This window comes from Conger conger, chromosome 2, assembly GCF_963514075.1.
Source record: "Conger conger chromosome 2, fConCon1.1, whole genome shotgun sequence".
NCBI lineage: Eukaryota > Metazoa > Chordata > Actinopteri > Anguilliformes > Congridae > Conger > Conger conger.
This window is the reverse complement of record NC_083761.1, coordinates 36,707,657-36,723,591: the sequence shown is the minus strand read 5'-3', so window position 1 is coordinate 36,723,591 and position 15,935 is coordinate 36,707,657. Positions and strand designations below refer to the sequence as shown.

General features: G+C 39.7%; 1 protein-coding gene across 4 annotated transcripts in view; it reads left to right on the top strand.

The window, feature by feature from the left end:
• Positions 1–15,935, top strand: part of fbrs (fibrosin) — a 74,304-nt gene that overhangs the window by 27,807 nt on the left and 30,562 nt on the right. For 2 of the 4 annotated variants that reach the window (XM_061232938.1, XM_061232939.1), the window contains 2 exons: positions 2,372–2,416; positions 15,345–15,440. In XM_061232938.1, coding sequence (XP_061088922.1) covers positions 2,372–2,416; positions 15,345–15,440 — 141 coding nt within the window. The remainder of the gene's footprint in view (positions 1–2,371; positions 2,417–15,344; positions 15,441–15,935) is intronic. The other 2 variants (XM_061232940.1, XM_061232941.1) reach the window with 2 other exon arrangements.

Genomic DNA, 15,935 nt, shown 5'->3' with positions numbered 1-15,935 from the left:
GCCAACGAGCATGGAATTGCTGAGGAAAGAAAAGGGAAAGACAATTTATTCAAAAAGAATTTAGGAGAGCAAACAATTTTATACACACTGCACGAACCCTGACTATGGATGCCAACAAACTACTGATGCAACAATCAACAACAATAAACATTCTCTCCCCCTGTTATGCATAAATTACCCATTTGTGTATCTGCAGTGTATTGCATTTAGAAGAAATTACTCGGCTGGAACAATGGTGAAACACTTCTGAACAAACTAAATAAAATCTACGAAACAAATATTTACACAAACAATTTCATACATTGAGGGGGAACTTTTTTGGCATTTGCTAGCTGTATCACACTAAAGGTATCATGTATTTCCATGTAACTTTGCTGTACTCATATGAGCAAGGGTACTTGGGCTTGCTAACTTTCCACTGTAAAAGGAAGATTGTTTTATTTTGGTGAATATAACATTAGCTGGTTATGCAAATCTAAAATTGTTGCTAGGCTACTTGTTTCCAGAAACTTTTTAGGATATACCGAATATGGCAAGCGAACACTCACAAAAGCAATTCACCGTATGTTTATGTAGCTGTAGTTAGTGTCATACAGTTGCATTGAGCCCTTTTGTTATGTCGTGTCTAGGAAACGACAGAGTCCAAATCTTCAATTTGTTGAAATACATCTTCGTGAGGGAAAAGACGACACCAGGCAGCAAGATCTTCAGGAAAATCAGACTTTATTAGCACACGTGCATAAAGCCGGATCAGCTCTCCAGAACTGAACCCCAACTGTCATTTGTACACCCATTTTATACACAGTTACTCCACCTACAACTCCTCCTCAAACCTCATTCTGGCAAATCACCCACACTTTTCTTATCGTAACTCCTCCCAACGCTCCTCCCACAACGTCATTGTGGAAAATTGCCAACGGTCCTTATGCTCTGCCAACTCTGTACAAAGTTCAGGGCATTCTGCCAACTACGTGTCCTCACTTCACCCCGCACCTGCTCTTGGCAAACTACCAGACCTCATAAAGTTCTGGATGGCCTCCCTCTTAACACGTCATCCATACACGTCACTCTGTATCTTTCGCTTTTATAAGACGAACTAAGCCGCAGTAATCATTGAAAATATACAGACAAACTAAACATTAATATTCACTTCTAATATACTTTTCTAATATACAGACATACTAAACATTTGATTAATTATTCTTTGCTCTCATTTCAACAGTTTTCACTGTGGTTTCTTGCGTTTTCATAAGCTCAGCTATAATTAAGATTCTAGGTCAAATAGATACACTCCTGGCATAAAACATTGAGAGTCCCGGAGAAATCACCTGTACAGTCATATCTTGCTCTGCCCGTGTCCTTGACAGTTTGGTCTACACAGTTCAAGACGGCCCCCCCCTGCCAGCTGGCTGGGCTCACTGTGTAATCCTAGCACAATTTAGCAGTTAATCAGTTTGAAACTGTACAGGGTACATATCATACTTTAATACAGATATATTGATGAACTTTTAGCACACATCGTCGAGAGTTTTGGAGGAACCAGCCTGCTCACTAAGGTGGAGTCTGATTTTGACTTGTGATTGGTTATCATGCTTTTAGGAGGGAGATCTTTCGTTCTGTGAATTTTCCCCTACAGTTATTCATTGAATTTAAAGGGGTAAACAAAATGGAAATAATGCAATTGCAAAAAATGTGAACGCATCTGCCGAAGTTACCACAGTCTTACCAGCTCATTCAAAATTAAATGCAAGAGCTTAAAATAATCTTAAATCTAATCTTAAGTAGACATCAACTGTTTGCCATTAGCACGGTATTGAGCACTTTTGTGAATGTTCAATATGCATAATTCGTGTTAGCATGCGTCTCCCCCAAGTTTATGGGTCGAAATTTAGAATTTTGAGGTATAATTAAAATTTTATTAAATGTACAGTCATGAGATTGGAAAAAGCGCATATTTCTGAATTTCCCACAGAATGAGTGGTCTGTGTCAGGATCTGTTGGATTTAAATAGTTATTTTTCTGCAAAAAATCTAAGCTAATTTAAGGACATCCATAACACAGAAATGGTGTATCAGTACAGCCAATGTAAAAAGTGCGTCTGGTGCCCTGCCTTCAATATTTAGTTGTATTTGCAATGAAGGGGGACAATGTATGAAGAGGGCTGTAATTCCAACATGGTTCACCCATTTAGGAAAATTAATGCTGAAAGTCTGCGCTTTATTGATTGTTTTGTTTCAACTGTTTTTTTGCTGGAGTACTGAGCTAAACAACAAAGTGTCCTTATCCAAATACTTATGGACTGTACTGTATGTACCACTTGTTATTTCCAGTTATGCCAAAGTGGGGTTTTTTCTTTTCTTTTGTGTCTTAGTTTGACAAGTACCCAGGCAAGATGGAGAGTCTCTACAGACACCCTGTAAGTGTATGGTGTGCTTTTTTCATCTCTGATGTGAACCGACGATTGTACTGTTCATGATGTGCTATTGACAAATTATCTTGCCGATTTTCAGTACATATTAATCACAGAATTATGTTTGATGTGAAATGTTAGCATTTGCCGAAAGCCTCAAAAGACAGGAAATTAAATTGATGAATCCGAACGCCATCAGCCTGCTCTCCCTCAAGGTGCATCAGCACAGATCTTTGGCCACTGCTACTACAGTATGTCAACTTTACATCAAACGTATACTTACCACTGTGCAGATTCAAACCTTCTAAACTTGCAGATTTGGATCTTTTCCAAAGCATGCTTCATTTCCAACATCCACCCGTGTTCTATTTGGGACTACATATCTCGTATCACACTTTTCACAGAGCTTATCCGCAAACTGTGTTGGTACACAGCATACCATTTTTTTTAAACTAAACTGATCGATGGTGTATTTGCAATGAGGTTTTCTGGGGTTTAATCCAATGCTAAACTCTTAAGTCAAATAGGTTAAATAGTTACTGCATCATAATCAAAATCAACATATGAGTCTTATGGCTCAGTTAGTAGAGCAATGCAATAACAAAGCAAAGGTACTGGGTTTTGAACAGGGTACTTCATGAACTGAAAAATATACAGTACTGTCAGTATGTATTTTGGACAGTGCTGCAATTTCTGCTTTTAGCTCTGTACTCCGGCCCATTGGATTTGAATCGATGACTGAGGCTAAAGATCGTTTAATTTAAGGATGTTTACGGCCATATCGTTTGGTCCATATTGGAATTACATCCCTCTTTATACATGACCCCCCACCCCCTGAATTAGTGGACCAAAAGTAATTGGACAGTTGGCTTCTCGGCTGTTCTGATAAGTCCAGTGTTTTCAATCACTTCCTTAGTCCAGGCATAAGAGAGATTTCAGCATCTAGCCTTGATTCTAGGCCTTTGATTGCCATCGGAGTCTGGTGTTAGTCAACATGAGGACCAGAGTGGTGCCAGTGACTGTCGGGGAAGTCATTATTAGGCTGGGAAATAAGTGAAACGCAGCCACATTGACACCTTGGCTAAACCAAAAATAAACATACAAAATAAACTATTTGGAACATCATTAAGCAGGAAGAGAGCACTGGAGCACAAAGGGACTAGTAGGCAAAGGAGGACCTCTACAGTTGGAGATGAGGAAAAACTCCTGTCCAAGAGAACACTTTTCTCTCTGCAGAAGACTTCAGACACTGCACTGAGACTGCACTGCAAGATTGCAGTGAATAGGAACGGGCATTTTCAGTATTTTCATGGTTGGGTTAACCCCTTATGGGCGGATGCGACCTGTGCATTACATCTCCCTTAACAGGCGGATGCTACGGTTGCTTTTGATCATATGACTGTTTTTCAAGAGACACGATCATTGAAATGTATTGCGATTCCTAGCCCTTTCTATAGGTTTTCTATAGAGCACCTTAGTCTGTAATGGGTTTAACTGTTGAAATTTAATCTGAACCAGAAATCTGTTTTTAGAATAGGCTATACATGCATGCTATAGGCTGGACCACAGCCAAAACAATACATTTCAGTATAAGCACATTAGATATGTTACTGCACAACAGGGGTGTCCCCAGGAAGAACATGAGGATGTAAAAAAATAAATAAATGAACAATGAATTTGTTTGATAAAAAAACATGTCTATAGCAGTGTATCACCAGTCATTTTTCCAAATATTTGATTGCTTACTATATCAGCACCACTTGGTCTATGACTTCCAAACTTTTTAGACTATAGTAGATATTTTGGTTAAGAATAGCAACAACCAAAATTATCTCTCGTAAATAATTTATTCAATTATTACAATGCCAAATTCGGGTCCGGCCAGAACCTCGCATTTCAAGTTTAGTTACCATATGCCAAGTGACGCTGATGTAGGAAGCCTGCAAAGTATGTTTTACTGTGTATTAAGCTTCTCTGTTTTCATCTGGTTAAGAAATGTAACAAGGAACTTTTTTTTTTAACATTTATGGCAAGCCTGCTATTGTTCAAGGCCACTGGCTTGTTTTAATTGTATGATTGAGGGGGCCTCGGCAGGGAGGGTTGCCACAAACAAAAGCGCCCTGATCACCTTGGAATCATGGTCTGAGCCTTGAGACGATGCGGCTTAGAAGGCGGCGCATTGAATTTATTTTCAAAGGCAATAAAAATTCAAGTGATGTTTCTGATTCTAATCTAAGATGAGCTGCGATGTTTTGGGCTGTGTGCCTCATTATGCTGTGAGCTTGCAGGACAGCTTTTTTCCCCATCCATGAACATGTTAGTCATATAGCAAATGCCGCCATTGTAAGGGAGGTCAGTCATCAGTGGAAAAAGCAACATTACTGATGGAAAGAAGGTAGGATTTTATCTTTATTTTTGCTATAGCCTCCACTGTAATTATCTTGTGCGCTGGTATCTTCTGGCCCTTGACATAAAGGCTTAAGAAAGCCTTTATTTAGCTACAATTAAGAGGCAATATGTACTTAATCTTAAAACTGACCAGCTGTGCTCTTTTCTGGTTTAATCGCGGTCACATTTAACGGTTTAGAGAATCACTTTGGTTTTCCTTCATCTAGAAATTTGTCATGGCACTTTTGATGCAACATATTTTATACTGCACAAATTTTTGCAGATGTTTCTTAACATTCATGTTAATTTGGCTACTCTACGACCCCACTTCTTTAGGCTACCTATAACTTTTATCCGAATATAGAACACTCTTAAAAACAAAAAAACTTTTCTCAAGTTATTATATAACGCTATAATGCAGGATAATTGTAAATATGGAAAAAAAAAAAACATTAACCGTTAAGACTGACTGTTTTGATTAAGTGTCCATTTTGGTTAACTGGTTCTCTGTCTCAGTCTGTAGTCAGTCTATACACTCAAAACGAGGAAAGAAAAGTAGATTCATTTGTGAAGGATGCATGCGTTTTATAACGTACTGTAGTTTTGCTGTTACATCTTTGCTTTGAATTCTTCAAAACCTTGTAGGCTAGTCCAGAAAATAACTTGCCATCTTGAATTGCATTTCAAATCCTTTAACTTTTAACTTCCTCAATGCAAAGTTTGGATGCTCAACTTCTCCTATTAGGAAGGCTACACTAACCTTTTTTGGTTTTTTACAAAATTATATTTGTGTATATCTTGGTGAAAACCATTACTGTATGCTGGTTCAATCCTTTTTTTGGAACTCTGCAACCCCTACAATTTATTTAAGCCTCAAACTAGTGGTTGAGTATGCAACGAAGCCCTTCCATAAAAACAACTTATAAACATATTTTCTGTTGCATGTACTCACTTCAAATTAGAGAAACCACCCCAGTCTAAGATGACGAGTCTTTCCCTCATCATTTTTACAAATGTTTTAAGTCAAAAGCTGAAATCTAATTTACCTAAGTATTCAGACCTTTTGCTGTAGCACTCAATTGTGGTCGGTTGCATCCTATTTGCATTATCTTTGAGATCTGTCAAACTTGACGAGTCCACCTCTGGCAAATTTAATTGATTGGACATAGTTTAGAAAGCCACACGTGTACTGTGTACATAAGGTCCCACAATTTGCGTTGCATGTTCGGACAAAAACTAAGTGAACATGAAGTCAAAGGAGCTTTCTGTAAACCCTTACGATGCAATTATGACAACATAGATCAGGGCAAGGATACCATTTTTAAAGCTTTGAGTGTTCCCAGGAGCGTAATGCCTCAATAATTAGGAAATGGAAGAAGTTTGGAACCCCAGGACTCTTCCTAGATTTGACCGTCTGGCCAAACTGAGTAAACGGGCAAGAAGGGCCTTGGTCAGGGAGGTGACCAAGAACCCAATGGTCACTCGAACAGAGCTTTGCAGAGTTGGGAGAACCTGCCAGAAGGACAACCATCTTGGCAGCATGGCATCAATCAGGCCTTTTAGTGGCTAGACTGAAGGCATATGACGCTTCGAGTTTGACAAATGGCATTTAAAGAACTCTGAGAACATGAGGAAAAAGATTCTCTGTTCTGATGAGATCCCGATGGTGAAGCATGGTTTTTTTATAAGAACTTTGTGTAGATAAAGTACGTGATCCGTACCGAATTTTCATAACTTCATTCGAGTTGATCATACAGTGAGTGTGGTGGGGAAGCTGTTGCTAACAAGAAACTTTGAATCGGGCTGGCTTTTACGGCTCAGGCAAAAGTTGGTGCTTGTTCAATTCTGCATAAAATGTACACCTGTACATGCATCGTTTTATACATACTATCACTTTTTAATTCATGTTAAGATTAGTAAGATAAAAAATTTACAACAGCCTCTTAAATTGAGGGGAAGGTAGAGTGTCATTGTCAAGAAATTTTAATGTTTTATTACATTTGTCTGTTGGGTGGAGATTGTATGCCTATTTGTGAAACAATTATTTGTATTTATTAACCTATTATTTTGTAAGATGAGAAATATCTCATTTTATTTGTGTGGTTTATATTTGATTGATTTTAGACAACAATAACCCCATAATGTAGCCCACTTGTAAGTTGTTGTCCTGATTACATTTGTTTTGTTCTTGGCTCTTAAGTCATAAGATCATTTGGTTAAAAAAATATCAATAGCATATTAAATGGACTGAACTTTCAAAACTGCTGACGAGGATGACCATGCCTCCTGGTGTTGTCAACTGTTGCATGTGATTGCTGAATTTATTGTGCATATTTCTTTAAAAAAATGACCCGAGTTAACCACAATTCCCCCGTGGAAATTGGACTGCATCTGTGTAATTTGTGATAAGTTTCGCGGACACATTTGGGCAGATTTTTTGACCATTCCTCCATGCAGAATTTTCAAGATCATTGATGTCCTTGAACTGCCCTTTTCAGTTCTGACCACAGGTTTTTGATGGGATTTAATTCCGCAGAATGAGATGCCGAACATTTATATTATAACATAATAACGTGGATTTTTGTGCTGCTGGACATTTAAACTGCAACTAAGTCTTGGCTTCCTTCCAGAGGCAACCAGGTTTTCTGATTATTTTTGTTGAATGTATTATGCCATTGATAGTGCCCTTTATATAGTGCCCCTGTACCACTATCACCAAAACATCAATGACCACCAACATATTTGACAGTAGGTGCTTCTCCTTGTATGTATTCCTCTTTTGCCACCAAATATGTCTATGGTATGTATGGCCAAATGTTCAATTCTGGCCATGGCATTCTTTTCCAGTCATAATTTCAATGATGTTTGGCAAACTCCAGATGCTTGGTTTGTTTATTATGCTCAGTAAGAGCGGTCTTCATACCAACCTTCCAAAGAGTTTGTTGGTATGGAAGTCTCATGGTTCTTTTGGACACTGGGTGCCCCCTAGATGTAATCAATCACTGCAATTCTTGAATCTGGGATTCTTGGTATCACACACTGACACCCCTGGGAGGTTAGATGAGCTGGACACTTTTGGGAGATATTGAAAGTCCAGATTGCTCCAGTGTTTTCAGTTTTCACAGGAATGGGGAAGGGAGAGAGAGCGTGTGAGCAAACTTATCAACAAAAAGGTCTTCGGCCGCCACCCTCAAGGGTTCCGGGTAAAAATAAAGGCAAAAGAAATCCAAGCAAGCCCTGTCTATCTCGAACAACAGCTATATTGTCCATGGTTCCCCTGTCTCCGACACCTACTGCTGAAAAGAGCACACATTTAACTGCCTCGACTAATAGGAAACGTTGTCTTAACTAGTAGTCGTGGTCCTCAGATGCTTCCTTCTCGTGAGCCGTGCCCTTGCCACTTATGTCCCCATCAGAATACAGCCGGGGTGCATTCCTGCATACAGTGGCGCATGTAGCATGCAATAAAAGCTCATTTTACAAAATACATCTGCAAAGTCTTACTGCAATCGGAACCTTTGCCTGTTGCTCTGGAGTCAGATAGCTGCCAAGAGGGACCGGATGAGTTTTGAAGCTTAGAAAAAGATGGGTAATCATTGGGGATACAACTTGGAATGTCCTGAAAAAGAAAGAAACCGCTGATGTACTGACAGACATTGAACAACAGATATTGAACTGGTCAACCAAGGAAAACGACAGTAGTTGATGATAGAAAAATTGTGAGAGCTGTGAAGAAACACCCCAAAACATCAGTCAGTGACATTACAGACAATCTCCAAAGGGCAGGGTTGAAGATATCTCAATCTTGAAGACTTGGAGAGCAGCTATACCGCAAGATATAAACCACTCATCAGTGGTTAGGCAAGATTACAATTCGTAAAGGAGTACCGAGATGAGCTACAAAAGTTCTGGAACAAACTTTTATGGACTAATGAGATCAAGATTAACATTTACTGAAGTGTTGGAAAGGCCAACGTTTGTAGAAAGAAGGAATCTGCTCTTGATCCAAAATGTGCAAGCTCATCTGTGAAGCATAGTAGAGGAAGTGTCATGGCTTGCTGCTTCTGGAGTGGGCTCTCTAATGTTTATTGATGTAACTCATGATGGTAGCAGCAGGATTGTTTTAGAAATCTACAAAAACATTGTCTGCCAATTTACGGAGAAATGTGTCCAAACTAATTGGGAGGAACTTCATCATGCTGTCGGACAATGACCCAAAACACTGCCAGTGCAACAAAGGACTTAATTAGGGAGAAAAAGTGCAATGTTTTAGACTGCCCAAGTCAATCACCAGATCTTAACCCAATTGAGCACTATTTAGCACCCAAGTTAATTGCAGCCAGCTGTAATTCCACTATTCCATGAACATTACAATCTTAATATAAAGTGTTATCTTATCCAGTAACAGGTTATATTAGATGAGATGGCATTTTATGAATCGAGTTAGATCTTAGCCAGGCAAATGTAGTTTTGATGGCATTTACTTTAGCTAATAGCTTATCGTTGGAAATAAACATACAAATCACTGTCTTCAGCATCTTATTGAACCGCTCCACCAGCCCATCGGTTGGTGGTAGAATCGACCTAACGTCCAACAATTCGTACACCTTTTCCAGTGTCTGTTACACTAAAGAAGTGCTTTTGCTCTGTGAGAATCTCTTTCGGGATTCCCACACCGGGGGAAATAAATGCCAATAATGTAATGTAAAACACCCTAGTGTGGCCGCTTCCTCCAGCTTCGCCCTTGCTTTCTCTCTCAACCCTGGCCAATCATGTCCCAGAATCAGTGGACGGGGGCTGCAGGTACTAACCCTAGCCACCATGCTATGCTTTTATCCCACAATTGAAAATTCAATCCGTGCAGCTAGATAGTAGTGAACAACCCCATGCACACACCGGATGCCCACCTCTGAGTCTTATTGGTAGCCATTGGTGGAACAAGGCGTAGCTGCTCGCTCCTTCAACAGCTTCTTTAGGACAGCCAGTCTTTTTAGGCCTATAACCCTTTTCGCTAGGAACGAACAGAACAGTCGTGGAACTCAGACAATTCTGCCGATTTCGAATGTTCCAGGTCATGCACAAGTACATACAAACCTCACTTCTCACTTTTGCAACAGTCCTGTGTCTCGTTGCCAAGGTCAGCTAGTCTGTATAAGAAGTGACAGAAAACAAACACTAATGTTCAAAATTAGATTGAAAATTTTCTTCATTTATCTACATTGAACTGCAAGCATGGGGCAGATTAATTCCTCTGATCTTTACAAGGATCGGGGACAGTGTACTTTGTTGCATAGTTTGTCAGCACTCCGCAGACTACCTCAAACGACAGATGCTGTGAACATGCATCTCACTTCCACAACATGCAGGAAGGTGAGTGTGGTTGGTTTAGGCAAGTACCATATTACTACTAGCTTGCTAACATGTTGTATTCGTAACAAAGTTGGTTGAAGTTAACACTAGAGATTTACCAATCACAGTGATTATCGCCATTTCTGTCACTTGGTTAGGCTAGGTAAGTAGCTAGCTAATTATAAGTAAGCCAATCTTGGGAACATTTCCAAGTCTACCAGTAATGCCTCGATCCAGCGTTGGTAGCCAGAGTAGTTTCAGCCAAATCTACTTGCACACGTACCTTGGTTGCACAAACAAATCAGCCTGGTGTTAAATACATTTGTAGCCTCTATGTAATTGTTTGCAAAATAGCACACTGAGCACAACATGGACATCAAACTGTTATCCTTCATCGAGGGCTTAGCAATTTCTGTCACAATGAGGCTTAAGAGGGTAAATCTTAATATACAAAGATTTAAGAATTAAAAAGGAAACATTTAAGACAAAAGGAAACTCTTGTTACAATTCTGGAATTGCAACTGGTTGGAACCAAATCCAGCATACCCAGAATGGGAACTTCTGGGTTAGGGTGTATACTGTATATAGTGTTGTCATTACTCAAAAAAATTCTGATTTTTTAAAAAGTGTGTTTGTCTCAACCTCACCTGACCACATGTTCTATCCTGTTTGGGTTTTTGCTTTTTGTGCCTCAGCCAACAGTTATATTATCAAGCAGTGATAATACGTAACATAAACAATCTAATTCTTGAGATCATTTACACATTTCTGGTTTGGCACTTCATAGAATTGTTACATAAGACACAGGGGTTAAATAGACAGTATAGACGGTAAGTGCACCGCCTTCATTGTAAAATAGAACAAATGCACTTTGCTGTGCGTTTTTATTTCACCTCGAAGTTGATCTGGGAGGGGTCTTTTGGGCCCGTTCATCGAATTCGCAGCAGGTCATTTAGGATTTTTAGGTCATTGCCGCAATGACATGGCCTGGAGCAAACACTGTTACTGTGATCGGGTACGGAAACAAAGAACCTCGATTGTGCCAACCTGATTTAATAGCCGTGCAGAAAATGGCTCCGATGAGTCTGTCACTTTTAAAGTGGGAGGACTGATGAGCCTCAGGGCACCATGATGGCCTCATCTTCCAGGACAAGGGAGTTGGTGATAGTGGGGCACTCTATTATTCTAGACCAGGAGTTTTGTTGCCCGACTGGTGCCAATCTCCTTGAGCCCGCCACCAGGCTCCTGGCTTGGGCAGAGAGGGATCTGGTTGTCATGGTCTTTGTAGGGGCAAATGACATGGGTTAGGGAAGGTTTGAGGTTTTGCAGGACAATTGTGGAATTGGCAGAAAAGAGGGAGGACAGAGTGAAATGGGCAGGGAGGCGCAGACTGCCCAGAAAAACGGTCAAGGCTACCTATAATGGTGAGAGAGCTAATAATGTTTTTAAAGCAAAATCTTAATTTGGCAATGGTGTCTTGGGACAGCGGGGAGTGAGGGAACACTGCTAAATTAGCAGTATTAGGGTAATGGTGCCATTTGTGATCAATGCACAATATTTTTTTTTGTATTTTGGCAAATTAAGAGGACCTCCTCTAAGTCCAGGATTTTGGATGTGACAACTTTACATTACTTTAATTTGATTGCATCTTTTTAGAGTGCATGTGGCTTCAGGATTGCAGTACTGTGAATGAAAAGTGGGGCAGATTCAAAAGGCTTGATTCACAGTATAATTCATTTCAAAGGTGTGGAAAAATATTTTGAAAAAGCAGTCCACAGTGGATGAATAATGCTTTATGAAAGAAAAGAGAACTGTACACAATATATAAAAATGACAGTACTGAGACTAATAAGGCTGAATATTGTATCGTGTGCTAAGGCTCTTTGAAAGGAAAGTTGCACAAGATGTTCTATGTAATCCTATGCGTTTCTTTCAGTAACTTAGTAGGAAAGGGGAAGTTAAAGAAGAGCATTGTATAAGAATAAAGATATTGCTGATGCCTAAAATAGCTACTTTGTTGAGAGTTTGACCAGGGAGGAGATTATCAAAATGGATATTCAATACTCAGAATGCCTTTGCTGATATTGAGAGAAGTACTATATAAATGAGAAGCTAAAGACAAATAACACAGCGCACAATTTTTTAGATGACTGGAAACCAGGTAATGTATAAGAAAGGGGACCGTACTGATCCAGGAAACTACAAGCCTGTCTGAGGAAGCTACCTCAGACAGGCTTGTATGTTTGCATCAAACACTTGGTATGTTCGATGTTAGCGGGGCTTATATACTTTGAAACTCGTTATCATACTGAGGATGGTAGGAATTATAGGAGGCATTTGAGAGTGCGTTCGGAACTAGTTTTGGGATAGAACACAGTAGTGGTAGGAGGAATCTTATCTGAGCAGGTATTGTGGGAAGTAGTCGCACACGGATTGGTGCTGGGACCATTGTTCTTCCTCATTTCCAAAAATGACCTCAACATGGACATTGAAAGTGTTTAAGGTTCTGTTCCACTGAAAATTTCAAGTATTCAACTTTCAGGATAGCACTACCTTTTGAATGATTATGCCATGTGTATAAGGAAACTAGTATAATTATTACCATTTATTTGCAACCCTTTACTCTATCCAGGAGAGTGTTGAGCCAATTGGTGGCTCCAAATAATCTTCAAACATGTCTTTATATAGAATCTGAACCAAGTAAGATATCGTTATTACTATTTCAGGTCATAGACTGCTACAGAAATGTTCGAATTTGTCATTTCCGCCATCTTGAAAAATGTATGCAAATGAGCTAATTTACTTATTTTGTCTGAATTTATCTTTTCAAGTCCATACCTCATGATAATTGAAGTATGTACCTCTGCAATTATCTGGAAGACCAAAGATACATTTTTGATGGAACATAACCTTAAATGGAATCCAGAAGTGGGTGGAAACCTGGCAAATTAAATTCAATATTACTGCATGTAGAGTTCTGCATGTAGGAAATCTGTTGTCGCAGCAAGGCAAGTATGCTATGCGCATTTACTTGTTCACTTCTTGCTATGTTGCTGAATGATAGCCAAGTAAGAAGTTATTAAATGTGCTGATCCAGTGGTGGATGCAGTTAAATTGGCTAACTTACAGCACGATAGCATGTTTACTCTAGCCTAGTCGTAGCTAGTCGCTGGCGTCTGTCTCCATGCATTCATCTGTTTCTGTAGGCCTTCACGCTCTCTTTCCCAAATGGGATAGGCCTTGGCTAGGGTCTGTCTTGTTGCACATTATAACCCTGATAGGAGCTGGTTCTTGAGGGGGAAGGGCAAGGGAAAAATTGTGGCAAAGATGTGACCGCAATTACCAAAAGTGTTATGGCAGCTCTTACAGGAAGCGAGTACCTAGCCGTTCCAACTGATGTGACTGCAGAGGGAGTCTGTCCAGCTCAAAGATGCTGCAGCCCAATAACCAAAGCATCCCCCTTCATCTGTGAAACATGGTGATGGTGGTGTTATTGTTTTGGCACGGCCTTAGGCACACTGTATAACTTGCCTTCATTGATAATGTAACTGCTAATTGTAGCAGAAGAATAAATGCTAAAGTCTACCGAAGCCTAGTAGGAGCAAGTTCTATCAGATGCCTCCAGACACATTTGGATGGTGCTTTATCCCACCGCAAGGCAGTGAGCCTCTACATACTCCAGTGCTCTCTTCTTAATGAGGTTTAAGGAAGCCTATTGTTCGGCCTATGTCTCTGACTGGTTTTTTTATTATTATCATTTCTCAGCCTCATAATGGCTTCCTTGACTGTCATTGGCACAACTGGTCCTCATGTTGACAAACGCCAATAACAGACTCCAAAGGAAATCAAAGCCTAGAATCAAGAAGAGATACTGAAAGCTTTCTACCCAGAGATGTGGACTCAAGTCACTGTTTTAATGACTTGCAATTTTACTTGACCGAAAATCAATGACTTGACTCAACTTGGAAGTTAAACACTTGTGACTTGACTTGGGACATGAGTCAAATGTCTTATTTGTATTCATTTTCTGTTTAAATATTGCTTAAAAAATAAAATGTAAAAATTCATCATTACACTCATTTAGTAGTGATGGGAATATTTATTCATTTTGGTCAGCTGGATCTTTTTGCTCCATTTGTTCCAAAGATTCTCATATGTTACTCAGTTCATTGTTCGTTCGCAGCATTGAACTGTATTAGTTCACTGGGACTTGACTTGCCTAACTAAGTGGTCAACTCGACTTACATTACATTACTGGCATTTGGCAGATGCTCTTATCCAGAGCGATGTACAGTTGATTAGACTGAGCAGGAGGCAATCCCCCCTGGAGAAATGCAGGGTTAAGGGCCTTGCTCAAGGGCCCAATGGCTGTGTGGATCTTATTGTGGCTACACCGGGGATCAAACCACCGACCTTGCGGGTCCCAGTCATGCACCTTCACCACTACGTTACAGGCCGCCCTGTGACTTGACGTAACCAGTCACTTGACTTGCCCAAGAAAAAATGACTTGGGACTTGCTTGCGACTTGGACCAAGTGACTTACTTCTGACTTGGATAAGAGGGTCACATGTCTGCATGAAGGAAGCAATTGCATTCACCTGACTAATCAGAAATTGCTAAGGAGCCAACTGTCCAATTACTTTTGGTTCCCTTAAATGGCAGGACTGTGTATAAAAAGGGATGTCATTTATACATCGATCACTCAATTTGGATGTAAATGCCCTCAAATTAAAGCTCAGTCTGCACTTTAATATCCTCATATCCATTGTTTATTTTCAAAACCAATGATCTGGAGTGCAGAGCCAAAAGAGCAGAATTTGTACTTAAGACTACACTGTACAATATGTGCTTGGATTTACATGTACCTAATTTGGTAGACACCCAGGAAACTATGCTTATGTCACAGGATACGACTTACTGCTTGATGATTGCTATGATGTACAGCTACTTAAAAATACTGGGTTTTCCATTTTGCCAATGACAGCTTTTTGACGGCCATGCTCTTTGGTGTAGGCTCAACTGCCTTGACTCATGTAATGTTCATCTTGACGGTTGACCTGAAATTGCTTAATTCAGGCTCTCTTTGGTGAAATTGGTTATGGCCCGTGGAAGATAGCATGAGGATTCCTTAAATCCTGCTGGGTTTGTTTGGAGTAGTGTTCTTAAAAGCTGTTCTGCTATTTGTTCCCATTTCAGTTCTTCCCTCAGTATCCACCCTCTATGTCAGGAATCCAGCCAGTTCTGCCCCCTGCTGGACCATTTAGCTCACTGCAAGGGGCCTTTCAGCCCAAGGTAAGTGGCACAGGTCCACAGGTTTTTCAGACAGCCTGAATATTAAAGACCATCGGAGTCTCTGCAGTGTACAAGCAGTGGTAGACTAAAAATATTTGTGTGTATATGTATATGTGTATATATATATATATATATATATATATATACACATATATATATATATATATATATACACATATACACATATACAATGATCAACAGGAAATTTGGAATATGTACATTTTGAACTTTTCACTATTCTACTATAATTTCTATGCATTTGGCTTAGTGTGTAATGGACATACTGAAGAGACCTTCAAGTTGCGCTCAAATGCAGTGCTCTGAAAAAGTATTTCCCCCCTCCTGATTTCTTTTATTTTTGCATATTTGCCACACTTGATTGCTTCAGAATGTTTTTAAGTTCATTTCTAAGTAATGCAGCACCAGTTGACCCAGTGCGAAAAAATAATTGCTCCCTTAGTTACTAAAATGTAATTGGGTTAAATTAGACTTGAC